Below are 25,598 nucleotides of genomic sequence, written 5' to 3'. Positions count from 1 at the left end.
GAAGTCTCTCTAGCATGATTTTGGTAAATATTATTGTCTATATTACCGTATAGTTGGATTTAAGTGGTACAGCAGCCTCAAGTGACTGCCCTAAGTGCCATTTTTAATTGGCCAATATAATATTCAGTGTGAAGCCCTCAATGCAACCTGTGCTTGGGCATTGCTGCTGCCCTGGCTTAAGGAGAGGAAGGGCAGGTCATGAACAGAATGAGTACAGGCCAAGGAAGATGCTTATCCTCCTCCACCTTATTACTCTTGTGAGCTGAGGCTGGACTCCAGCTGGCAGCTACAGCCCTGCACTGCCCACAGCACAGGGTCTGACCTGCTCTGTTCCTGCCCTCGCCTTCCTGGCCTCCCCCTTCTTTCTCTCTTGATCTTCCCCTTGTCCTCTGCTCCAGTCAGTTTCCAAGGAGAGCTGTTGTAGAGTATTTGGGTCCAATTTTCCACCAATCCTGCCCATCTTTTTGTGACGCACTCCCCTCCCTGGTTGATGGAATTGTCCTTCCAGTTATGTGAGTGAAACACTACCCAGGAACCCAATGCTACAACTGGAACAGAAAGGGGCTCCAGTCCTGCCTGTGTGCTGAGAAACAAGGTGATGTTGACCATGGAACCATTTCTTTGTTGTGACAAAGTGACAGAGACCATGTTTGACACTGCATCATATTTACTTACTGTCATCATATTTATTATTTTATTGTCAGTGGCTCATAATGCACTAACATCAGCTGGGTTTTATTCTCACACCACACACACCTGCTAACACACAGTTCCTCTTCATACAGATATATTTTATTTTAAGCAACTGGAACAAACCAGGATGTCCATTCAAAGAACTGTTCTTCACTAACAGAGCTAAAGATAAGGGCTTGCAGCATGGTACAAGCTTGTATAAGTTTTGCATATTCCACATTCCAACTAACAGCTGGAATGAGGTTCTGATGAGCCTTGTTTATCATTGTTAATGGCTGCCCTGATTCACTAACCATGACCTGATATTAAATATCCTGAAAAGATATTTTCCTAGGTTGAGGCATGAACAGACTCATGGAATCTAAGATGTTTACTATAAGCTTTTTAGGAAGTTAACAACCCTGTCCAATCCCTTTTTCCCAGATGGAAATGAGAAGCCACAATAATCATATAGGCTTATGATTCCATGGAATCCATCCTTGAGGTGGTACCAGGTCACTGGGACCCCGTTGTCCTCCAGCCTCTTCTTGTACAACAAGCCATCGTCCCGCAGCACGTCGTACTCACAGGTCAGGATGAAAGATTCTGGCAGCTGGTGAACTACAGAGTCTTCAGCCAACAGTGGGCACAGGTTGGGCTCACAGAATCTCTTCACTGTCTCATAAACTTCAGCTATAAAATCAGTGGGCCTAAGTGGCTTCACACCTCTGACCTTAAATTCCTCAGGAATGTTTTCTGCACTCACCCACTTGCTATACTTCAGCCTCATGTCTGGAGGAATATGAGAGCCCTCCAAGACCTCTTTCATGTGCAGTGCATGTCCATTGAGGTACAGCAAAGCAAAGAAAGCAGCCCGTTCCCGGAACAGCAGAGGGACTCCCCGGTTCTGTTGGTAGGATGGTAAATTGAAGTCCAGTGCCTGCAGGCCTGGGTAGATGAGGATCTGAGCACGCAGTCTGGGCAGGTGTGAGCTGCCTGCCAGGCTCTGGCTGACAGCAGCTGCCAGGTTGCCCCCAGCACTGTCCCCACAGACAGTGACCCGGGCAGGATCCACGCCGTAGTGCTGCAGGTGCTGCAGGAAGTGCAGGGTGGCGCTCAGACAGTCTTCGTAGGCAGCGGGGTATTTGTGCTCAGGGGCCAAACGGTACCTGGGACACACACACACAACAAGGAAATGTCAGTAGCAGTAATCAGGAAATGGTCTCATGTGCTGTTCTTCAGCACTATCATTTTTGGGGTGGTTTGGCTCTCCTGTGCCTCCAAAATGCTGCTCCTCCATTTGGGATTGCAGATAATCTCTAAGTGGTGAGTTCAGTCCCAAGGACTCACTGAAGTAGGACTGTCTCTGATCTGAACAAGGAATTTGACAGTTCTCAGTGATGTACTCCTGACAAGATTATTTAATAATTTTGTGCCTCTGCTTCCTATGTGTAAAATGGGAGCATTTCAGGGTGATTATTCTCTTTTCCCATAGTTCCCAATTGCTTGGAGCATCTTATTACATGTCCATATGTTCAGCACAAGGAAGACTTTTTTCACCTAAGTTTGTTATTGGCTTTTATAGACTTCCTTAACACGCCAAATATTTCCATTTGTATATTTTCAGAGTATCTCTGGGCATTTATAGTAAAAGGCTGAAAAATCTCCATTATCACTATTCTTCTCTTTATGGGCTTGAGTGAATCCCATAGAAATTCCTGTGCCAAAAAAGAACATGTCCAACAACAGCACAGCTCTGCTGTGGTCCCACAGCAACAATAATCTCCCAACTATAGAACTGGGTAGTGTTCACTTACTGCACAGACACAACTACCGAGTCACTCTCCCTGGAGAGGTAGCGACACACCTTTTCATAGGTATCTGCAAAAGAAATATTATTGTTAGTGCTTCTCTATTGTCCTCAGCTTTGAGACAGTCTAATAAATCTCCATTCCAGAAAGGCTTCAGACTTCATCCCAAATCACACGCTGAAACTACATCATTGCAATCTTCTAAAAAGATGAGAATATTCTTTTTACATTACTACAGTTCCTCCAGGGAGTTTCTTACCAAGGCTCCCGAACACCCAGCCTCCTCCATGGAAGAAGAGGATGCCTCTCCTTGGCCCATCTGAGGTAGCTTTAGGCTGATAAACCCTCACAGGTACTTTGTTAAACTGCAGATCCTGGATAAAGAGCTTTGGATCCAGCCCTAGTTTCCGTCCCTGTCGCACGTATCGGCCAAAAGTGATCTGGCTGCACAGCCCAGTCTTCTCCAAAATCCTTCCCTGTTAGAGGTAAAAGACATTAAGGCATCTTTAAAAGTCTGGAGTTAGCCAGGGCATAAAAACTCTGTATTGTGCTTATATCAAACTTCTTTGGGGGAAACTTTAAAGAAACACAAAACTCTGATTTGGAACTGAAACAATTTTCCCAAGTTCTCACATCCTGCAGCCTGTAGAAAAATTGACTCGCACTACTCAAATCCAATGTCATTGTAACATCACATCAGAAATTTTATAAAGATCAGCCAAGCTGGTTATCTTGGAATACATATTTTAATCATCAGCATTGTTCTGTACACATCTGCGGTCATTCTTTTTTCATTTATACTTTATAACAACAAAATACCATACATATAAACAGTTCTTCATTGCTAAAACTACTATTCATGAATTAAAATATGAAATAAATGAAATAAAACTCAGTGAATTTGCAAATCTAAAGTGCTGAGCTGTGTTGCACAAGTTAGTTACTGCTTTTTATTTACACAACAGATTTACATAGCAAAATGAAGTTGCTTCCCTTCCCCATGCTCTTGCAAGCTAGAATAAAATTGATATAAGCAAACAAAAAAGAAGCAGAGTTTCAAACAGTTACCATTCTCTGGCTGGACAAGATCCCTCTTTCTAATGTCCAGTGAATCTCTCTTGTCACCTGCTAGTGTGGCTCAGGATTGCTGAGCAGCTTTATCAGTAAATTTAATTTAAATAGGATGTAAATGGTTTAAGAATCTGTGTGGATGGAAACAGTGTGTGTGATAACAGGGGTGATGTTTGTGGCTAAAGGAGTGACAAAACCAAAGATTTTAAGACATTCAAAGCCATCAAGTAACAGAGAAGAGCTGAGGAGGGCTCTAATGCTGTTTATGCAATGCTACCAGAGGGAGACCAGCGATTAAGTAAAGCAGCCCTAACCGGATTGTGTGCCATAAATGTCAGGAGCAGCTGAAGGGCTGCAGCTTTCCTTGTGCAAGGTGATTTCGCCTGAAGGTGCGGGCAGTTATCAGGCTGAGCACCAGCCCAGCCCAGCCCCGATTTCGAGCCGGTCGCAATCTCCGCTAACACGTCCCAGCACGTTCCTGACCCGGGAGCGGGGTTTGCGTGGGACAGGGCAGCGCTCCCTAAAACAGCCCGGGGCAGTGTCCGCACCAGGGTGTCCGGAACAGCATCCCCGACCGCGGGATGCTCGGGCAGTGTGGATGGGGGGTGCCCTTGCAGTGTCCAGGCCGGGGGTACCCCGTGGAAGACTCGGGGGTGCTCCCCGCATCCCTCCCCGCGATGCCAGCATCCCACGGGGACAGCGGGCACACGCGGTTCGGGCCCCGGCTCCCCGCGCTGGCACAGCCGCGGGTCCCCCCGCGCCGCCCGCCCCTCGCCCCCCGCTCCGGCACTCACCAGCGCGGCGGTGCCGAGCAGCACGGTCAGCACCAGGCGCAGCTTGGCCGGCTGGTTCACCCCGGGCGGGATGTCGTAGCCGGGCAGGCCGAGCAGCACGGCGGCCGCCGCCAGCGCCGCCAGGGGCAGGAGCAGCAGCAGCAGCGCGGGCAGCAGCGCCATGGCCCGGCCGCGGCCCTGCGGGGCTCCCGCAGCAGCGCTGGGCAGAGCCGCGGCCCCGTCACGGGCCGAGTGCGGCCGCTCCGCAAAGCCGGCGCAGGGGTCATGGTGCGGGCGGCCGGGGGGAGCCGCGCGGAGCGGCCGGAGGCGCCGGCCGGGTAATCTTGGTTCAAGGAGGCCCGGCGTGACCTGCGCGCGGTACCGGGGAACGGACGGGCCCGGCGCCGCCTCCCGCCCGCCGCAGCCGCAGCCGCAGCCGCAGCGCAGCGCTCTGCCAGGGAGGCTGCGGCAAGGGCTGCCCTTGCGCGGGTAACCGAAGGGAAGGCAGCGTTTGTTTTTGTGAAAAGTACTTCTCGGCTGTGATAATTGATAAGTGATTCGTGTTAATCGTAGAAGTTTTGGAGTTTGTATAAATCAGGATACTTAAAATAAGAAAAGAATGTGGACTTAGATAAAGGGAAATATATGATTAAACCCATTCTGTTTAAATCCCCCTGTTATGAATATTGTGTATACCAGTTTGTAAAAGAAAAAGGTGTTTTCCATAGTCTGAAAGGTTTCTTTGCAGAATCAGATTTCCTGCCTTTGCATAATCAACCGCAAACTATCTGCTAAAGATCGGGCTTCCCCCTTCTTCTGTTTTTTATCTACCAAGACCAGATGGTTACATGACCGATTGCCCGAAGAGCTGTCTCACGGAAGTTTGGAAGTTTCTTTGACCACCACTGCTTACCTTGCTGAATTACTACAACAAAACAATATTGATTACTACAAGGAAAATCAGGCTATAAAAGGGAGCTGCAAACCAAGTTCGGGGGAGCACGGAGTGGGCAGAGACCCCTCTGCCTTCCCAGCGCTGCTTGCTCTGTCTATATAAAACAAAGCAATCTAAATTTTGCTAAATATCGAGACTTTTGTTTCTCATTTATAACATCAGCCCTATAGGATTTTCCCCCCTTTTTTTTTTCCTGGGGATTTCCTTAGGGACAGAAGCAATGGGCATAAACTAAAGCACAAGTTTCACCTCAACATGCAGAAGAACTTCTTTGCATTGAGGGTGACAGAGCACTGGGACGGTGCCCACGGAGGGTGTGGAGTTTCCCTCTCTGGAGACATTCCAAGCACACCTGGATGTGTTCCTGCGACACCTGCTCCAGGTGACCCTGCCTTGGCAGGGGATTGCACTGGATGATCTCCAGAGATCACTCCCAACCCTGGCAATTCTGGGATTTCCATGTCCTCAGTCTGGCTGTTCTGAGTGTGCTCACTGCTGTTCTTCCTTGCTTTCATCAGCAGGGTGTAATGAAGCATCATGTCAGGGAAAAAACTGTCTCGTCCTGTAAGTAAAACACAAGCCAAGGAGAAAGCACAAATTGACAGATTCTAGCACAGAATCACAGCACAGATTCTGCAAAAGTTAATATTGGGAGACACCCTTTGGAAGAACATGAAAACATTTTGCTTCACATTCCCTCTTTAAGCTGTACAGTTCTCACAGACCAAGAGCTCACTTCACTGATCTTTTCTGCCTTTCTAAAACCTGACATCAGCATTTCTTCTCAACACTATATCCTGACCTCAATGGGCAGAGTGGAGATTTTCCCAAATTAAAAAGGATTTTGCAGAGCTACAATTATTTCAAAATCAGAGCAGCCCCTTACTTACCTCCAGCTAGGAGTCCTCCATCATTTCTGGCCTTGCACTGCTGCTTTTGCAGCCATGGAATCTGAGTCTCCTCACTGAGTTCTTGATCTTTGCCTGTTAGTCCAGCATCTTCCCTCCTTCTCACTATCTACCTAGCTTATATTTTTAAGCTAAATAAAGTCATGCTTTGGAGCTTGTCAAAGAGACATCACAAATAACCTGGCTGTAGTTAACAACATTTAATCCAAATCATTCTACATAGATTATTTGTATGGAAGTAAATAATTTAGTAATTAAAGACAAGGAACCAATCAGATGCCAATTTTTGAAAAAAACCCACAACACAAAAAAATGGTAAAGACTGAATTGTCAGGAGTCCCACAAGGAGAAGATCTGTGTTAATTTGAAGTTCATGAATATCAGAATTAGTAATTTACACATCAAAAGGTGTCACATTTTTGCTGAGCTGCATTGCCCAAGGTGTGAGACCCTAAGCAGAGAGATTAGTGGGAGAAGCATACTGAGGGAGAGTTCTTTTTACAGGCTTTTTATAAATGCAACAACCTTGTCCAATCCCCTTTTCCCAGATGGAAATGACAAACCATGATAATCAAATAGGTTTATGATTCCATGGAATCCATCCTCGAGGTGGTACCAGGTCACTGGGACCCCGTTGTCCTCCAGCCTCTTCTTGTACAACAAGCCATCGTCCCGCAGCACGTCGTACTCACAGGTCAGGATGAAAGATTCTGGCAGCTGCTGAATAATTTTGTCTTCAGCAAACAATGGGCACAGGGTGGGCTCACAGATTCTCTTCACTCTCTCAAAAACTTCAGGCTTGAATTCACGGGGCTTATGTGGTTTGTAGCCTCTGACCTTAAATTCCTCAGGAATGTTTTCTGCACTCACCCACTTGCTATACTTCAGCCTCATGTCTGGAGGAATATGAGAGCCCTCCAAGACCTCCTCCAGATTTGATGTGTCCCCTTGGACATAATGCAAAGAATAGTAAACAGCCCGTTCCCGGAACAGCAGAGGGACTCCCCGGTTCTGTTGGTAGGATGGTAAATTGAAGTCCAGTGCCTGCAGGCCTGGGTAGATGAGGATCTGAGCACGCAGTCTGGGCAGGTGTGAGCTGCCTGCCAGGCTCTGGCTGACAGCAGCTGCCAGGTTGCCCCCAGCACTGTCCCCACAGACAGTGACCCGGGCAGGATCCACGCCGTAGTGCTGCAGGTGCTGCAGGAAGTGCAGGGTGGCGCTCAGACAGTCTTCGTAGGCAGCGGGGTATTTGTGCTCAGGGGCCAAACGGTACCTGGGACACACACACACACACGGCACAAGTAACAGGAGGGAGTATCATAAGTCTAAATGCAAAATTTATACAGCGTTCTGGTTTGTCCTACATTGGAGTAATTGTTCCTTCAGAAAAAAAACCAAAAATAAACCATGAAGGTATTTTAATCTACTTAACAGGTATTTGTCCACTGAGTCATCACAGAGAAGTGATAGACACATTATGGGCTCACAAGGACATACCATAGTTGGGATTTTCTGACAGCAACTCTGAACACAAATTAAGTGATGTATCTTCATTTTTTCTCTTCTGGTGTAGGCTGCATCTGGCTTGTGCATTAGATAATTTAATCAATCTGCACCTCACCTTTACTTAGGATATTTCATTTTTATAATTATTTTTTCATTATTTAAATAACTGGGACAGTTTTCTTTTTCAGTATCACTAGTATTAGTAGTACTAATTAGTACTATTATTACTTACTAGCATTTGATTCTTGCTGTTAGAAAGTTCACAGGGTAATTATGCCTATTTAAACCAATCACTGAATTGCCACCTTCCAAGTCAGTTTCTTAGTCATTTCTCAACACATTGGAACTCTTCTGGAAAGCATTCCTTGGTTCTGTGTGATGCCAGCATAGCTCTGTGCTGGGAGATACATGGACCCTACTGTGGGCTGTGTCTGCACTGTTAGCTGATGGAGCAGGGAGAGAAATTAAAACAGCCCCCTTGAAATTCTGTCTGGACACCCGGGACTGTGGAAAATCATGGAAAATGCTGAGTTGGAAGGGACTCATAGGGATCATGGAGTGCAGCTCCTTCCCACCAGCTGTGCATCCCTGCAGAGGTGAGAAGCAACAAGAGGCAAAAAGGAGCAGCTGGCTGAGACTCACCCCACAGACACCACCAGAGAACCACTTTCCTTGGCAATGTACTGGCAGATCCTTTCATGGGAATCTGAAACACACCAAAGGATATTTTGCTGCCCACAAATGTCTGGCTGCCCTCATCCCTCTCCCCCTGCCCACCACCTCCCTTGGCAGCAGTTGGAAATGATATAATTTTTCTAATTAATTTTAATTAGTCATAACCAGTATATTAATGATAAGTAGTGTGCTAGTCTTAAATCACTTTCAGGCAGCATGTAGATAACTTTCTTTACACAGACTGTTATTTTGACTTGACCTGGGAAAATCACTGAAACTTCTTAAAGTTTTAGAACTGAAATTCTTAAAAGTTTTGCCAGACTAACCCTGATATGCCTCAAAGAACAAGGCCTGGGAGAGGGTGTGTATTGATGAAATTGGATACAAGGACAGAATTTATGGACTACAAGGACATATTGTAGAAACCAGAATATAAAGAAGCAGCCAACAAAACACTCAGTATATGCATGTTGGAAAGTCCCTACCAGAGGAAAAATACACTAAAAAGACTGAAGAGGATAGAAACCAATTTATGAAAGAGAATTAAGTAATTTAGAACTAATGGGCATTAATTTGTTCACTAAAAGTGTATAAACAGGTGAAAAAGTTTTGTATCAGCACCTATACAGAGGCTGCAATTCTTTCTGCCCCACACACACAGTGGCCACGGCTAAAGCCAGGCCTGGCTAAGGCTGTGCCTCAGAGTGACTTTGTGATGCTTTTATCCCTTATCATCTGTTCTGTTAGTGGTAAAGATAAAGTTCTGCAACTTTAAAACTAGTTCCAGGAGTAAAGGGGAAAGAAAAAGCGCAGTTTGTTATCAGACTGCACTTGCTCCTCCCGCATCCTTCACACATTGTCATCCTTCACACTGTTGTCTGCAGCAAACAGCAGGAGACAGCTCTCCTTTGCTTGTAGTTTTTCTAGCTAGCTGAAGCAAAGAAGCTCCCTGGACTGTAGGTTTTTTTCCCCTTTTTTTAAAAAATTGTTTGAACCTGCTGTGGAATGAGAACCCGAAAAAAAACCCACACTTGTGGGCCACCAGGCCTGGCTGGGAACAGGCCAGGCCAGGGGCTGAGAACAGACTGAGCGAGCTGGGCTGCCACCCACAAAAAAAAAAAAAACAAAAAAAACCCCAAAAACCAAAAAAACAAAACATCTCCTCTAAATTTGTCATCTCTTCAGAGCAGCGAAAATCTGCCCTAACCCACGGCACGCTGCCGGTGCCGGCCGTACCGAGGCCGCAGCAGATCCAGCCCCCGCCGTGGAACAGCAGCAGGGCGGCGCGGGGCCGCGCTCGGGGCCGGTACAGCCGCACGGGCACCCGGCCCAGCCGCGCCTCCTCCTGCCGCACCCCCGGCACCGGGCCCGGCCTCCTGCCCGAGAACACCCAGCGCTTGACGGCCAGGCTGCTGCACAGCTCCATCTTCTCCAAAATCCTGCCCTGTTGGGAAGAGGGAGGACAGCGGGGTGAGCTGAGGGGAGGCGGCGCGTGGGCAGCCCTGAGGGGGCAGGCGGTGAGGGGAACCGGGTGAGGAGCGGCTGGTGAGGGGCAATTGGTGATGGGCAAATAGTGAGGGGCACAAAAAGAAGGGCAAATGGTGATAGGCAAATGGTGAGAGGTAACTGGTGAGGGGCAAATGGTGAGGGGCAAATGGTGAGGGGGCACCAGGAGAAGGGCAAATGGGAAGTGGTAACTGGTGATGGGCAAATGGTGAGGGGCAAATGGTAAGGGGTAACTGGTGAGGAGCACCAGGAGAAGGGCAATTGGTCAGGGGCAAACGGTGAGGGGGCACTTGGAGAAGGGCAAATGGTGAGGGGTAACTGGTGTTAGGCAAATGGTGAGGGGTGACTGGTGAGGGGCAACAGAGGAAGGGGAATTAGTGAGGGGCAAATGGTGAGGGGCAAATAGTAAGAGACATGAGGAAAAGGGCAAATGGTGAGGGGCAGAGGGTGAGGGGGCACCTGGAGAAGGGCAATTATGTGAGGGGTAACTGGTGAGGAATAACTGATGATGGACAAATGGTGGGGGGCAAATAGTAAGAGGCACCAAGAAAAGGGCAAATGGTGAGGGGCAGATGGTGAGGGCCACAAAAAGAAGGGCAAATGGTGAGGGGCAGATGGTGAGGGACACTCATTAAAGCAGCACCTCATGAGGGACAGTTGGTGAGGGGGCTGCTGGTGAGTGAAGGGCAGTTGGTGAAGGGGCAGCTGGTGAGGAAGGCTTTGGCAGTGCTCTCAAGTGTCTCTCATCCCTCTAAGGTTTCTGGGGTTTTTTCCTTCTTAAAAAGCATCCAGTCTCCCATTGCTGGTATTTCCATTACCTAGCCTTCCATGTTACTGGAAAGCCCCAAGAATGGCCTAAAAACATCATGTGCGTTTAGCTAATGTGGAAATCAAAGCAATCTCACTTTTTATAAATATTAATTTTCAATTTAATTAGGGAAGCTCAGCTGATAAAGCTTATGGTTGATTTAAGCCTTATGTACTAGGGAAAATCTGACTGAAGTCTAACAGAAATGATTTTCCAAAAACCATCCTCTCAAGTCAGCCCCCCGAAGAGAAAAGCCATCATTCAAGCCCTGATGGAGCTGGCAGGATTCTGGTATTTACACATACAAGAAAATTAACATCTAACAAGGTTTCTGGCACAAGCAGCAGCAGAATTACTCACCAGAGTAGATACAACAATCAAAACAGCAACAACAAGTCGAAGTTTTCCAGGATTGCTCACTCCAGGAGGGATGCTGCAATTGGCAAACTCAGTTTGAATTGTTCTTATGATTGCTGATATGAATGAAGCAACAACAATCACCAGCAGTATCACTGGCACTAGATAAAAAAATGCCATTTCTGGTGTCCAGGGGTGATGTGTCTTCACACCTAGCTGTGATTTGGCTTCTTCAGGTAACAGTAAGGCCTGGAGCAGTCCCAGTTGTAAGAGATCTCTCAGGTGTTCTCACTTTAAAGCCCCTGGAAATGTTATGCAGTGTGGCAGCAGTTATCACATTGGAGAAGAGTCAATGTGTTTAATTTCCTGTTTATCTTCATGGTAATTGTGGGACTGATAAAGGGTCTGGTATTGAACACAGAATTCCTGGATTGTGGATGATCACAGTGAGTGCTCAGAGACTGAGTTGAATCCTGAATGAAATTCTAGTCTATGACAGAGAGCCAGTGAATGTGGAGATTAAATTATCCCTTGCAACTGATCTGCAGCCACAACATTCACTTCCTGCATTGTGGACATGATTTACATTGTTTGGAATACCTTTAACAAAGACAGGTAGAAAAGAAAATGGAAACAAGGGAAGGGTGGGGGCAAAAGGTAAGTGACATGCTCTGCAAAAGTAAATGCATCAGTCCTGTTTTGTTGTTAGATTATTTGGGGCTGTTGTTCTTATTTGGGGCTTGAGGCAACCTGGACCTTTTCAACCTGGATCAGGTGTCCCTGCCCATGGCAGGGTGCTGGAATAAGATGAGCTTTAATGTTCCTTCCAACCCAAACCAATCTGTGATTCTAGGATTCTGTTCAAGCACAAGAACAAATTTTTCAGTGTACCCAAATGTTTGATAAACATAAAAAAACACTTAAAGCATTTTCCTCATTGTAATTTAAATGAAGCTGTCAATAGAGTATTTCTGTTGGGAACAATTGCAGTTCTAAAAGTCATGTTAACTAATATGCCTTCATTTTTTTAAAGTGTAAAATACTGGTTACCCAGCCTACAGACATCTTCAGACTGGGAGTCAAACTCAAGTGCTATGTGTAGCAGAGAGAACAGACTGTGCATTATAGCACTGTAGTATCAGTGTCTTTCTACTTTGCCAAAACACACACTTCTAGGAAGAATGAAATCTTCATCTGTAATTGAATAAAACAGGTCAGACCAGATGTTGGCTTGAAATTTTAATGCATCTTTTATATGTACTAAGAGAGCAGCACTTGTACTGGGCAAGTGTATAGTCCAAACAGATGATCAAAATAGGCAGACACTGCATAGGCTACTTCAAACAGCACTAAAAGAAACTATTCTTGAAATGTCTTTTATGGTGATCACATAATTGCTTATTAAAAAATTATCCTATATGAACTTCTTATATGGAATTTACAAGCATAAGAGACCACAGAAATTTGGCAGTTCTTACAGAAACAAAGAAAAACATTGCTATAAGCTTCTTAAAAAATTCACAATTTTTTCAAGGCCCCTTTTCCCAGCTGGAAATGAGAACCAGTCAGTATCAAATGAGTTTATGATTCCATGGAATCCATCCTCGAGGTGGTACCAGGTCACTGGGACCCCGTTGTCCTCCAGCCTCTTCTTGTACAACAAGCCATCGTCCCGCAGCACGTCGTACTCACAGGTCAGGATGAAAGATTCTGGCAGCTGCTGAATAATTTTGTCTTCAGCCAACAGTGGGCACAGGTTGGGCTCACAGAATCTCTTAAATGTCTCATAAACTTCAGTTGTACAGTCAAGCAGCACATGTGGTTTGTAGCCTCTGACCTTAAATTTCTCAGGGATGTTATCTGGACTCACCCACTTACTATACTTTAATTTAATATCTACAGGAATATGGGAACCTTCCAGGACCTGTTCCAGTTTTGTTGCATTTCCATTTAGATACTGCAGCATGTAGAAAGCAGCCCGTTCCCGGAACAGCAGAGGGACTCCCCGGTTCTGTTGGTAGGATGGTAAATTGAAGTCCAGTGCCTGCAGGCCTGGGTAGATGAGGATCTGAGCACGCAGTCTGGGCAGGTGTGAGCTGCCTGCCAGGCTCTGGCTGACAGCAGCTGCCAGGTTGCCCCCAGCACTGTCCCCACAGACAGTGACCCGGGCAGGATCCACGCCGTAGTGCTGCAGGTGCTGCAGGAAGTGCAGGGTGGCGCTCAGACAGTCTTCGTAGGCAGCGGGGTATTTGTGCTCAGGGGCCAAACGGTACCTGGGACACACACACACACACACAGATGGCAGAAGGAAATTTGAGTTTTAAATGTATTGCTGAAGTCCTGCTTCCTGCAACCAGGAATACCCTGATCTCTGCAGAATTTTCACTGTCTCATAGGATTACCATCAATAAGATGTAAGTGCTACAGATTATTTTGTTATGATATCATCTGTTTATGATGTCTCTTAGGTCTTTAACAACACAGGAGTACTCAGCTACCAACTATGTATAGGTTTTATTGGCAATCATTTAGTTACTTTCTGCTTCAGTTTTTCATGGGTTGGACACAAATTACAGTACTTCTGGTTTGTATCTTTGTTACACATAGTTATGTTACATATCCTAATAATCCCAACCATTATATCAGTATTTTGATAATGGATTAGCTTGTCATTCACACTGTGCTTCTCTAAGCATCAAGCAGGCTTTCCTTGAATAAGTTGAGTTCATATAGCTTATTTTTTACAATCAGTTTTGAGTTTGGAATTTGAAAATATTGATTCATTTTCCAACTAGATATCCCAAAGTGTTACATCAAAATTTGTGATGTAATCAGGCAGTGAAAACAGCCCAAGTCAGTCTTCAGTGTCTCCAAGCAAGAGCAGAATGAAGTTGTAAATCACATCCTTGAGAAGTCCCAGAGACATTTCTCTGAGGAAGATTGTGCTTGACTAGGGGGACAGGAGGTGATATTTACACTGTAGGAAATAATCTCTAAAAATCAACATGAGCAAAAACTCACCCCACAGATACAACCACAGATTCACTTTCTCGGGCAAGAAAGCGGCACAGCTCTTCATGGGTCTCTGAAAGAGATTTGGTGGGGTTTGGGTTTAGGTTGGGGTGCATTTTCTCTCCAGAGATGCTATCTGTTGGAGAAGTCAAAGAATTGCAAGAAGGAAATGCTCTCTGCTTTCCTCTGCTGCTTCCTACAAAGTTCTTCATTCTTTTGCACACTCTCCTCTTGCTATTTCAGTATTTTCCCCTTATATCATTGTCCTGTAAGAAAAATCATTTGATCCACAGCAGATGCCTTCGTCTGTCAGCAAGAATGACAAGACTGAACTCAAAGTGTGCAAGTGCTACAGATGAAGAAACAACCAACTTTACTATTTATGAAGTATGTATTTCTTTAAATACACTGAACTATTTCTGTTAGATATCTTACCAAGACTTCCAAATACCCATCCTCCTCCATGAAAAAACATAACTCCTCTCCTTTGGCTGGCAGATGGAGCCTTAGGTTGGTAAATCCTTACAGGCACTTTCTCAAACCACAGATCCTTGATGAAGAGCTTTGGGTCCTTCCCCAGAGTCCTTCTTCCTTGCACGTACCGCACAAAGCTCACCTGAGTGCAGATGCCAATGTTTTCCAAAATCCTTCCCTGTTCAAAGGCAAAGAGAGCTCACTTGAGAGATCTTGTATTTTCCAAAAAGGAGCTGTGTGGACAGTAAACTCATGGTGCCTAAGTCATGTATTTTTAGGGCAGTAATCAACTAAGGGAGTAGTTGCACAGGTGTAGGAGACAACTGAACAAGTAACAGCAGCATCAGGAGAGATTATGAGAGAGTTACATGAGCCAAAGAGCAGAACCCTGAACAATGCAACATTAACAGACTGGTGAAATAGATCCCTCTGCTTCCTCAGCAGGTCCTTTACCTAACATTGAAAGCAAGTTTGGTTTTCACTGCTTATTCTATCCTCCCCCACCAGAAGATGTGAAAACATAGTGAAAGTTGATCATTCTGGTGCTGATTCTCAAGGTACAGCCACTTGCCCACAGTAGAGTTGACTAAGCTAAGAATATGTTTGATAATTGCTTTATGACCCATCTCCTAAGCCTCACTATGTGTGCCATGCACTGACAAGATCCTGACATATTTAGTAGGAATGAACTTCAGTTCATTTTCTTTGCCATAGGGCTATTCATGCCAGACACCAGAAAATGGATACAAATCAGAGCTAATGCTCCAGCATAACTTTGCATAAATAAAAGGTGTAGCCTCTAGTTTGAAATGCATTGTGCAGCCATGCCAGTCAGCACTTCAGTCCGTAGGAATATTTGGATCAAATTCATAATACTCAGGATTCTGTTACAAATATTTCTTACTAGACAGCCACATCTGCCTGGATTGTCAGTAGTGTCCTGACTCTCAATATATTTATCTACAAAAGGTCTTTTTGTCAATTATTCCAGATATTTATAATATTCTCCATGCCTGATCTTGAGGAAAGATTTCCTGAAGAAACTAAGACATTTGCAATATACTGATTTCAATTTTTTACAGAAGCTAGTCTTAGTGTTTCCAATTGTATACAAACAGGATTCAAGATTTATTCTTTTGTATTTGCTACTTTCCAAGCAGGAATGGAACAATACCAAGAATATTTTAATTTCTACATTCAACTTGTTTGTTTTCTTTCACCCTGTGTTGTTTACATTGCAGCATGCAAGGCTGGTTTATGGTGGGCAGTGGATTGATGATTAGAAGAGAACTGGCTTTTCCAGATGCTTAAGTGGTGTAATCTCTTTCTAATTACAACTTCTCTGCAGCCAAAGTATGAGAATATATATCTAGAATTCTTTACTATGGTTGACCATAATCTAGAATATTTCTGACAGAGAATTTTTTTCTCTTTGTTTTCCTTTTTACATTTTAAATATCTCTTGTATCTCTTTGCAGATATTCCATTAATTTAATAAATATATGGACAATGTCTGTTATCTCCTATCTAATGCCATGTCTCATCAGAACATCTCTACACCTATCATTACATAGAAATGCCTGTGATTCACTGAGCTCCTTTGTTAGCAGAGCTCATCAGATGTTGAGTGCTGCTCTTGGGGGCTGATTACATTCCCACACTTTTACAAGCTGCTTCACCTGGAGAAGCTGGGCTGACCAGAGCCTCTCATTCCCATTAGACAATCCTGCTTAGTTGTTGCAGGAGTTACATAAATGTGCTTTGGGCAGAAGAGTTCCTTCAGTTCTTCATGGGCAATGCTCCCTAATTTTGTCACTCATGTGACAGAAACTCTCCTTTCCCAAGGCCAGTTCTGAAATGTTCAGCTTCTCACTTTATATTCAAAAAAAATACAGAATTCTCATCCCCATGCTGAAGAAAACCTTGAGAGCACAGCCCAGGGACATCTGGTATAGTCTGAACCAAGAGTGGAAATACAAGTGATCCAACATGGATTAACATTATAAGTCAAATCATTGCTAAGTCAGCTTAGTCAGGGCAGAATCACACTCAGACTTTCACACACTTGTGTTAAAGCAGCACTTAGGTACTGCCTGAGATAGAGTTGGGCAGGACTGGGCTAGAGCAGTGCAGTGTCAAAAGTCTGGCAAAAGTTTCTTTAGCAACACTCAGCTCAATAAAGCAACCAGCATGACAGCAAAGCCCTGCTCTCCTCTCTGGAACATAATTCATGCAGAGTTCTAGCACTGGAGTAAGTTTAAACTCTACAGATTCACTGTTCTCCCCCCAAAAATCACACCAGGTTCACTTACCACCACAGCTGTGCATATTAAAATTATATGAACGATTCGGAGCTTTGCAGGCTGATTCACTCCAGGAGGAATTTCTGAGTTGGAAAAATCAAAATTAATTGCACCTATGACCAGCAACATAAATCCAGCAAGAAAAACAGCTAAGAATAACACCAGCACTGTGAGTACAGCTGCCATTTTGCTGAACTGCAGTGATCTGTCTTTGATTTGACTTTCCAATATATATTTGTCTTGTTACTTCCTGATTCTTTGTTAATTCTTTGTTTGCTGCAGTAAAAACCTCTCTCCTCCATTTTACAAATACATTAGCAGGTATCTTTCCCTCTCCCACTTTCTTTCCCCCCATTCCTGTTATCTCACAAAAGATAAGTTGGTCAAAGTCCTTGATTTATTAACAGATCTATGCCAGCAGCATTTTGGAATTTTTGTAAGAAACCAGTGCTTAGCTGGGAGAAAATTGTTATGAATGAGCTGTGTAAGAATTAAATGAGTTGGAGGTGGAAAATGAACTGAGGGTGTTGGTGTGCTTTGAGTTTGTGGCACTGTAAAACATCCATCTTTCCTCAGGTGTGAGAACCTGCATGTGGTTTGTCACTCAGAAGGGCCAAAGGGATTGTCACCAGTGCTCTTTGGAAAGATGCACTTAGAAAATTCTGTCATTACCCAAATTGCAGTTCTTTTCAGTATGTGTGTTTTTTTCTAACAGAAAAACATGCTTGAAAAAAGCCACAGGAGGCTGACTTTAGATTCATGGTTAGGTAACCTTGTTGTAGGTAACTTTCAGTAGCTCTGTGGGCAACAGACTGAAGATAACCAGTGGTTAAAGAGTTCCAAATCAAACTGCTTTATCTTGTTCTTGCTGAGGAGTAGGATTGTGCTAATGTAGAGAAGGTGTACTTGAAATGATGCAAATGAATTAATTGTGAAACTAAGTCTGCAATTCTTCCAACAACTAGGGTGTTAGAATATTTAAATTGCAAATTCATGGGGAAAGAAGAGAGGTAAAAATCTAACCTTCTTAGGTAGCAATGTGAGGCGATTTTTTGTTTGTTTGTTTGATGTTGTTGCCTTTGTTGTTATTGCAAAGTCAAATTATAAGTGATGGGGGGGAAGTACCATGTCATTTTAGTTACAAAACTTTATAAAAAATTAATTTCATGTTGTTTCTCTAGTGAGAAATCAAATGTTTTTAATAGGACACATGGTCATCATAAAATATTCTGAAGTAGAAGGAAATCTTGTCTCACACATCAGCAAAATCCCAGATTTGAAAAAGAATAGTCCATCCAGCAGTGTTTGTGGACTTTCAGTTTGTGCTGGTTTTCACCCTTTCGTGGTCATATCCAGTTGGTTGGTGGGTTAATGACTGACCCCAGCACAGATGGGACAGGCAGAAGTAGCAGGATTTGCTCTCTGCCTGCCTGTGCTGTGTTGTTCCTTTCACCACAGGGGGGTTTGGTTGGGTTTATCAGTCAGCATGTGTTTAGCAAATGTAACTCTCACTCTTAGAACAGAAATATTTGCAGTGCTGATTTTTATTTTTTGTTGTTGAAAGCATCACAGAATCACCATAGCATTACAGTGATAATACAATTGTGCTTCTCTGCCTTCTTTATATGATTTTCAGAACTTTTTTCAAAACAGCAGAACAGATAGCCTTGAGAATAAGATAATCTTGAAAGAAAAAAAGAGTTATGGAAAAGTCTCACCTCAGCAGTTCTCTGACATCACACACTCACTGAAGTTCAGGAATTCCAGTTTGAGAATGAAGTTCCAAAATGAAACATCATTTCTCAGATCCCAAACAAAAATCAAATCAAAAATCCCAAACAAAAAATCAGTTTAGCATTTCTGCTCCAGACTGGAGCATTCCTTTTGACTTCCCTATTTCTGGAGCAGTGTAGCCTTTGTACAGACTAACCCTGGAAATTAAATTCATGGCTACAATTTCAGTGTGTGCTGCAAGACTTCATAGAAGCTGAGTTCTCCATCTGATACCATCAATATCTCCTGTCCCAAAGCAGACCTCAGTTGTTGTCTTCAGCATTTCTGGGCTGAATCTTCAGGGAGATTCTTGTCTCTTGCCTTCAGTGTGTGCCAGCCATGCAAAGATACTGGAATTGCTGTAGTTTTAGTGAAACAGGATGTGCTGGGTGCTTTGTCTTTTTCCTGTCAGTCTTATTGGTGTGTTTTTATAAAAATATTTTCTAGAATGGTGGCACTTCAAATAATCTTAGCATTTGTTTGAGAGTCACTATAGAAGCAGAAATCAGGAACTACAAAATGCAGTCAAAATCCAAACCATAAATCAAAAGTGTTTCTATTCCTTGCCAAGTTTAAATTGATCAAAGTGCGTGACTTGCACTTTCATCTGAAAAATACTTCTATAAACTGTTTATATAATTCACAACACTGTCCATTATCTCTTTTCCAGATAAAAAGGAAAAAAATCCCATAGCCAAAAAAGGCTAAAATTCCATGAAAGCCATTCTTGCAGTGATACCAGGCCACTTGAACACCATTGTCCTCTAGTCTCTTCTTGTATAACAGACCATCATCCCTCAACACATCAAACTCACAGGTCACAATGTAGGACTCAGGGAGCTGGCAAATAATGGAATCTTCAGCTAAAAGTGGGGAAAACGTTGCTGCTAAAATTTCCTTGACAGCTTCATGGACTTCAGGTTTATACGGTGTGGCTTTTGGTGGTCTGTAACCTCTAATCTTAAATTCATCAGGAATAAGATCAGCACTTACCCATTTTTTATACTTCTCTCTCATACTCTCAGGAACATGACAGTTTTGTAGAACATCTTTCCAAACAGTGGGTTTTCTGTTAAGGTACCGAAAACACAAGTAGATGATCAGCTTCCTGGGCAGCATGGGCACAAAGGCGTTCTGCTGGTACGAGGGCAGGCGGAAATCCAGCCCCTGGAGCCCCGGGTAAAGCAGCACCTGAGCCCGCACTTTGGGCAGATCTGCAGCATTCAGCAGGATTTGGCAAATAACCGTAGCAAAATTTGCTCCACAGCTGTCACCACTAATGATGATGAGCCCAGGATCCACGTGGTACTCTTCTAAATTCCTCATGAAGTATAAGGTGGCACTGAGACAGTCAAAATATTGCCCTGGGTAGGGGTGTTCAGGAGCCAGACGGTACCTGAAATGTCAGAGACTCTGGTTATTGTCAGTGCAGTTACTTACATTCAGTTTGTGTTGTTTGCAGCTGCTATGGTAGTTATGCAGACTTTCTTTTTCTTAATTTTAAAGATTATATTTGGGTTTAACTAGTGTACGTTAGAAGGCCAAACTAGTGATGCTACAGCTATTTTAGAATACATTGCCTGTAAGCACATTTCTAAATTAAATGGAAGGTTTAAAGGAAAAATAGGGGTGTGCTCTAAAACAGTAAATATTTTCAGCATATTTTTCAGAAGAGTTTCAGCTGAGAGCTGCATTCCCATAAATACTTCTATGGCAAAATAGCACTTACCCAACCGACACAACCACTGAGTTGCATTTTTTGGCCATATAGCGGCATACTCTCTCAAAGGCTCCTGGAGAGAAAGTTTATCAGAAATGATGATTTGAAAACCAAATATCCTTTTGAAATGAAAATATAGATCCCTGAACATATGCTGTGTGGAAGGCACTTTAACATGAGACTGATGAGGAACTCGAGCTGTGGAATGTGGTCTTTACACAGTAACACATTTTCTGATGGCCAGTTGGCATCAGAGAAGCAGGTCAGGATGGTGAAACTGGGGAAACCCAGAAATCTCTCTGGGGTGGTCACACATCTCACCTGGTGGTCAGCAACTAAGGAGGGTGTAAGCTGAGGACAAACAGCAATAAGGAGCCCTGAGGCTCAGGGCACTCCTTTGAGACAAGATATCTGTATATCTAATGCCCTTGATTAGCATTTCTTCTGTGAATTACCCAAGCCACTTCTTAATCCCATTATTTTAACCTTAACCATGACAGCTTTGTGCAAGGAGGGGTTCCCTCCATGCTTATAAAGGTGTGAGGAGCCATTTCCAGGTGCTCCTTTTGTAGCTGGCATTCACTGCTTCCACATTGACTCTTGTACTGTAAGAAATGGTGGATAAATCTTTCCCCATTTAACTTCTCTTATTTCTCATGATGTTTTTGTCACTTAGTGTATCTGTCTTTATGCATCTTTTGCAGTCTGAAGAATCATATTTCACATATTCTCTTCACAGAAGCACTTTCCTCACCTAGGCAACTTCTCCAAGTCTTTCCAGTAGGGCTTTATAATTTTTGAGGAGTGGGAAACAGAACTATAAGCACTATACTATATTTAGATACACCATGGATTTATTACAGTGGCATAAAAAAATTTCCTGTTTTGTCTTTCCTACTAATAGTTATTAGCATTTTATTTGCTTTTTGACTGGTACTATGCACTATGTCAACATTTTCATGCCTCTTCCTCCCATAATTGCAAGATCTCCTTCCTGCAAGATCTTCTTCCTGCTCCTGCTTAATTTATAAGGTCAGAATGCTCTGTTCATCTATTTGACTTCTCTGCATGCCATTTCACCTGTCATTTTATTGTCTGATCCCCTGCTGTCATGAAGACATTCTGCAGATTTTCAGCCATCCACTTACGATCCTCAGAGGACTTAACACCACATCACCTTGCACCATCTTTTTTTGTGTTTTAATAAATCAATTAGCACTGCTCCCATGTGGAGCTCCTTATGGGAATCTCACTGGAGCTTCCCATAACCCATCTTTTTTTCTGTCTTTCAATCAGCTGTAATCCAAATGAAAGACCTTCCCTCTTGTATAATAGGTGTGTAGCCTCTTTAGGAGATACTTCTGGAAATCAAAGTGGGTTTTAGCAACTCAGCCTCCTTTATTCATGTATTTGCTGGCTTAAAAAACTAAAATTGATGAAACTGATAAAGAGTGGGTTTAGATTAGATATTAGGAAGAATTTCTTCCCTGTGAGGGTGGTGAGGCCCTGGCACAGGATGCCCAGAGCAGCTGTGGCTGCTCCATCCCTGGAAATGTCCAAGGCCAGGTAGGACAGGGCTTGGAGCAGCCTGGAATGGTGGAAGGTGTCCCTGCCCATGGTGGGGACTTGGAATGAGAACAAGACTTAACATCCCTTCCACCCAAACTATTCAATGACTCTAGGATGTGACATCCATTTGAGGAGTAAGTCATAGTTATCTGTCCACTGATTCCCTTCAGTGTAGCATCTGCTAATTTTCTGGTTGCAGACTTCAGGCTTCCTAGGCTGGAGATTCCCAAAGGCCTTCTGAAAGTTTGTCATCATGTTGATTGTTTTCCTGTTACCAACCACTGAAAGGAATTGAAGCCAAAGGTCAGGTGCCACTCTCTGTGTACAGGTATGGCTGTTACATCAAGCCATGCCATGTGAACAGGGACTCACTGTGAAACTTGTGGCGTGGCTTTTTCTTCCAATGAGAGGAATTCACCTGTCACTTACAGAGTGCCTGCCATCCCTGGAGTCCTCACTGCCACCCAGACTAGCTCTAGATGTGAGCCTGACACTGCAGCCAGACTCCTGTGCTCTGAGTACAGCAGGGTGAGTTCTCTGTGCCCCAGTGCAGAGGAGAACCCATGGCACAGGAGCTATGTTGTGATTTCTGCACAGGGCTGAATGGTGCCAGGAAACTCAAGTTTGCCCAGTGTAGTGCAGACCTACTCTTTCAAACAGTAAAGGATTCAAACTCCTCAAATTGCACTGCCTGATCTCTGGAACAAAGTCCAGATTTCCATGTTAGGGGCTTTGGCTTGCAGAGAAAGCACTCAGAGCCTTGGCTGCTCAGAAGGAAACTGAACTCCCAGCTGCTGATACAAGGGTTGTCCCCCTTTCTGGAAAAGAAATCAAGTATCCTATGCCATGTCACCACAAGAATCAAACTTCCCCAATTGCTCCTTCATTATTTATATTTTCCTTCATTTGGATTCCTTGTTTGCATGAATGGGAAATTATTTACAGATTTTTTAAAAAATGTATTTAAATTCTTCCTTGGACCCATATTGTATGTTTTATGTAAGATGGGGTAGTCTCAGTAGAGGAGCATTCCCTCACTGGAAGCAGAGATGTGACTCCCTTTAACAGGAGACTGTACATTCCACAAATAATTTCCACTTTGTGCCAAGCAAAGACTGATGACACTGGGAAAGACAGGGCAGGCATTGACTGACACATGCCTGAAGGCAAAAATGTAAAGGTTTGAATTTAACTTGAAAAATAAAACTTGCCCATTTCTTACTAATGCTCCCAAATGTGCCAGCGCCTCCATGAAAATAGAGAATTCCTCTTCTTTTGCCAGTGGGTGGGCGTTTGGGCTGATAAATCCTCAAGGGTACCTCATCTACTGTGAGATCTTTGATAAGCAGTTTGGAATCTCTCCAGGGTGGTATCCCATCGAGTGCTGCTCGCAGGATGGTTAAATCATTGCAGATCCCCAGCTTCTCCAAAATCTTTCCCTGTTGCAAAGAAGGAATTTGGAAGAAAAGGAGTAATGTTGGCTTGTTCCTGAACAGACAGCATTATTCTATGTACATGCAGTTCTGTATGTACAGGATATATCTAGATATTTGTTTTAAATTTTCATGTGAAACAGTTTCTCAGCATAAAGTGGCTGCAGATTGACTGAAAAATCTAAAGAAGCTTTTAAGATGAGTCATATTAATTTTATGAGTTAATTTAACATGTTTTGAGTCCATATATCAAGGCTTCAGGAGTGTGAATTGCTTTTTTCTTTTTTTCCCCTTAAGCCATTTTCCTCCAGCTCCCAAATATCCTACCTAAGTAAAAAATGAACCTCCCAGGTTAAGAAATTTAACTTACCATGACCATGGTTGTAATCAGCAAGGAGTGGAAAAAGAGAAGCTTTAGCGGTTGTTCAATTCCAGCTGGCAGTTCTGAGTTGAAAAATTCATGTAATACAACCCCCCAAAACAGTGCTGGTATTAAAACAGGAGAAATAAAAAACATTCCTATAATTGCTAAAGTTGTATAAATAGATGCCATTTCACTTCAGTGAGAGTGAATGCTACAAAACAATGTTAGGTTAAGCCTTGTTTTCCAGTGCATCTAAGGTGTCTTCACAGGAGACTGAGTGCTCAGTTCATATGCAGAAATTAAATGTTTATTAATGTTGCAATGCATTGTAATGCAATTTTCTCCACCCTTCTTTTGCTAATGATATTATTGGCAACACTGGCATGCTTTCCTTGTACCCTTTATAAAAGGTGGGATTCAAACTATATGGAAATGATTAATACTATGAGCTCTTCACTAACAAGGAGAAATTATTATTCAGAGGGACCCTGATTTGAAGATGGTCTTTTTTTGGTTTCATTTGGATGGACATTCCTGTTGCAGTGTTAAATTTTAGTAATGTGGGGCTACTGGCATTTGTCATCAAAGCATATGTACACTTCCCTGAGAAGAAAAATACTCAAATCCAAATTTTTTTATAAACTTCCATAAGGGAATGCACTGACACATTCATGCTTTAATTTTTGTTTAAATAAGAGTACATTTGCTCAGTGTTTAAAATCAGGGCAAGCCTCAATGTACACAAAGGTCTCTCCATACACTTGAGGGTATGTTTGTAGATTGAAGCTACTGTTGTTCCTGGTAAAAGCTTTTTAGTAATTAACCCTCAGAGTTTCATATTCACTGCACTTGTTTGCAGTTCAGTGTAGAGACATTATTTATAGTTCAGTGTAGAGACATTATTTATACTTGTGTATTGCTGAGGGATTGGTAACATTTGGTGGCAGTTGTTTGGTGAAGTAATTTTTCTGGTTTGTGTTCTTCTTACTAGAATTATGTTTTCTATGTATTTTAAAATTTACAGCTCCCAAACATTTTGTGCCTTGGCTTTTAAAGTGGAATCCCAGTCTGAAAACTGGATGACTCTTTAGTTTCATTAGCATAGTATTTAAATCACGGCAGCACTGACAGCCGATTTGCACAACATTGGCTTGTGAAGGTAAGGATGTGTGGGATGAAGTCACATCATCAATTTGTGCCAAGGTTTGTGAAATAGGGAGATCATTAGAGCCTTTTCTGTGCTGAGATTAGCTGATTTGGAGCCTTTCCCTTCCACAGAGCACAAATTTAGGATAGAAGTAGTTAAAAAGTTAGACTGTAGAGTGTAGAAGCCAAACCCAGATGCCCATGGCCAGTGCTCAGCTTGTCCCTGTGTTCTCCACAGGGCTCTGCAGCTCAGCTGGGGCAGCCCAGGGGTGCCTGTGGTTATTAGTTCTAGAAATGTTTCCCTGTGGTGTGATATTATAGCACAGCCTGTGGGGATTTGGATTTGTTTTACCATATATTCCTGTAAGAGCAGCACAGTTTTACTAAGTGCTTATTTCTGATGTCTGTGCCATCAGTCAAAATATCCTGAAATAAATTCCCACATGGATATCAGCCCTGAAAATTGTATTTCAGCATTCTTGATGATTTATTATATTTGAATCCTCAGAGGAGGCAATTTCTCTGCTTTCTAAAAAACCTTTAATCAGGAATAAAAGATTCCTAAAGCTACTTAGCACTTCAGTGGCAGTAAAGGAAACTTTTAAAGGCGACCAAAGGCAATGAAACACCTGCTGTTGGTATGATGAGATTATGAAAGCCTTACACCAAGGAGCACATGTCTATCTGCTCTTAGCTCTATTAGTCTTGCTGACACCATTTTGACACAAGACTTCTTCTCCTATTCAATGAGTCAATAATTAA

General features: G+C 43.3%; 3 protein-coding genes and 1 pseudogene across 4 annotated transcripts in view; all 4 read right to left on the bottom strand.

The window, feature by feature from the left end:
* Positions 1 to 666: 666 nt before the first annotated feature.
* LOC306812016 (arylacetamide deacetylase-like 4) lies at positions 667 to 4,728 on the bottom strand. Its single transcript, XM_079326221.1, has 4 exons — positions 4,349 to 4,728; positions 2,743 to 2,959; positions 2,490 to 2,553; positions 667 to 1,841 (listed from the first exon to the last, which is right to left on the bottom strand). Exons 1-4 carry the CDS (start codon positions 4,508 to 4,510, stop codon positions 1,067 to 1,069), a joined length of 1,218 nt encoding a protein of 405 aa, XP_079182347.1. The 5' UTR covers positions 4,511 to 4,728; the 3' UTR covers positions 667 to 1,066.
* A 1,842-nt stretch (positions 4,729 to 6,570) lies between these two features.
* On the bottom strand, positions 6,571 to 9,836 carry LOC306812019 (arylacetamide deacetylase-like 4). Its single transcript, XM_079326224.1, has 3 exons — positions 9,608 to 9,836; positions 8,339 to 8,402; positions 6,571 to 7,463 (listed from the first exon to the last, which is right to left on the bottom strand). The coding sequence occupies exons 1-3, from the start codon at positions 9,795 to 9,797 to the stop codon at positions 6,689 to 6,691; spliced, it is 1,029 nt and encodes a 342-aa protein (XP_079182350.1). The 5' UTR covers positions 9,798 to 9,836; the 3' UTR covers positions 6,571 to 6,688.
* Positions 9,837 to 12,540: 2,704 nt separating this feature from the next.
* LOC306811988 (uncharacterized protein) overlaps positions 12,541 to 25,598 on the bottom strand; it is a gene marked incomplete at its 3' end in the record, with an annotated part of 36,259 nt that continues 23,201 nt past the window's right edge. Inside the window, exons 6-9 of the mRNA XM_079326171.1 lie at positions 16,841 to 17,051; positions 14,490 to 14,706; positions 14,064 to 14,127; positions 12,541 to 13,315 (exon numbers count right to left, since the gene is read on the bottom strand). Coding sequence (XP_079182297.1) covers positions 12,541 to 13,315; positions 14,064 to 14,127; positions 14,490 to 14,706; positions 16,841 to 17,051 — 1,267 coding nt within the window. The remainder of the gene's footprint in view (positions 13,316 to 14,063; positions 14,128 to 14,489; positions 14,707 to 16,840; positions 17,052 to 25,598) is intronic.
* LOC306812018 (arylacetamide deacetylase-like 4) lies at positions 18,733 to 23,879 on the bottom strand (annotated as a pseudogene). The gene is made up of 4 exons: positions 23,697 to 23,879; positions 23,116 to 23,332; positions 20,334 to 20,397; positions 18,733 to 20,000 (listed from the first exon to the last, which is right to left on the bottom strand). The product of its transcript is annotated as an arylacetamide deacetylase-like 4 (transcript).

The sequence above is a fragment of the Erithacus rubecula genome, assembly GCF_903797595.1.
Source record: "Erithacus rubecula genome assembly, chromosome: 24".
Classification (NCBI taxonomy): Eukaryota; Metazoa; Chordata; class Aves; order Passeriformes; family Muscicapidae; genus Erithacus; species Erithacus rubecula.
Note: the sequence above shows the minus strand (reverse complement) of the source record. Positions and strands in the feature narration are given on the sequence as shown.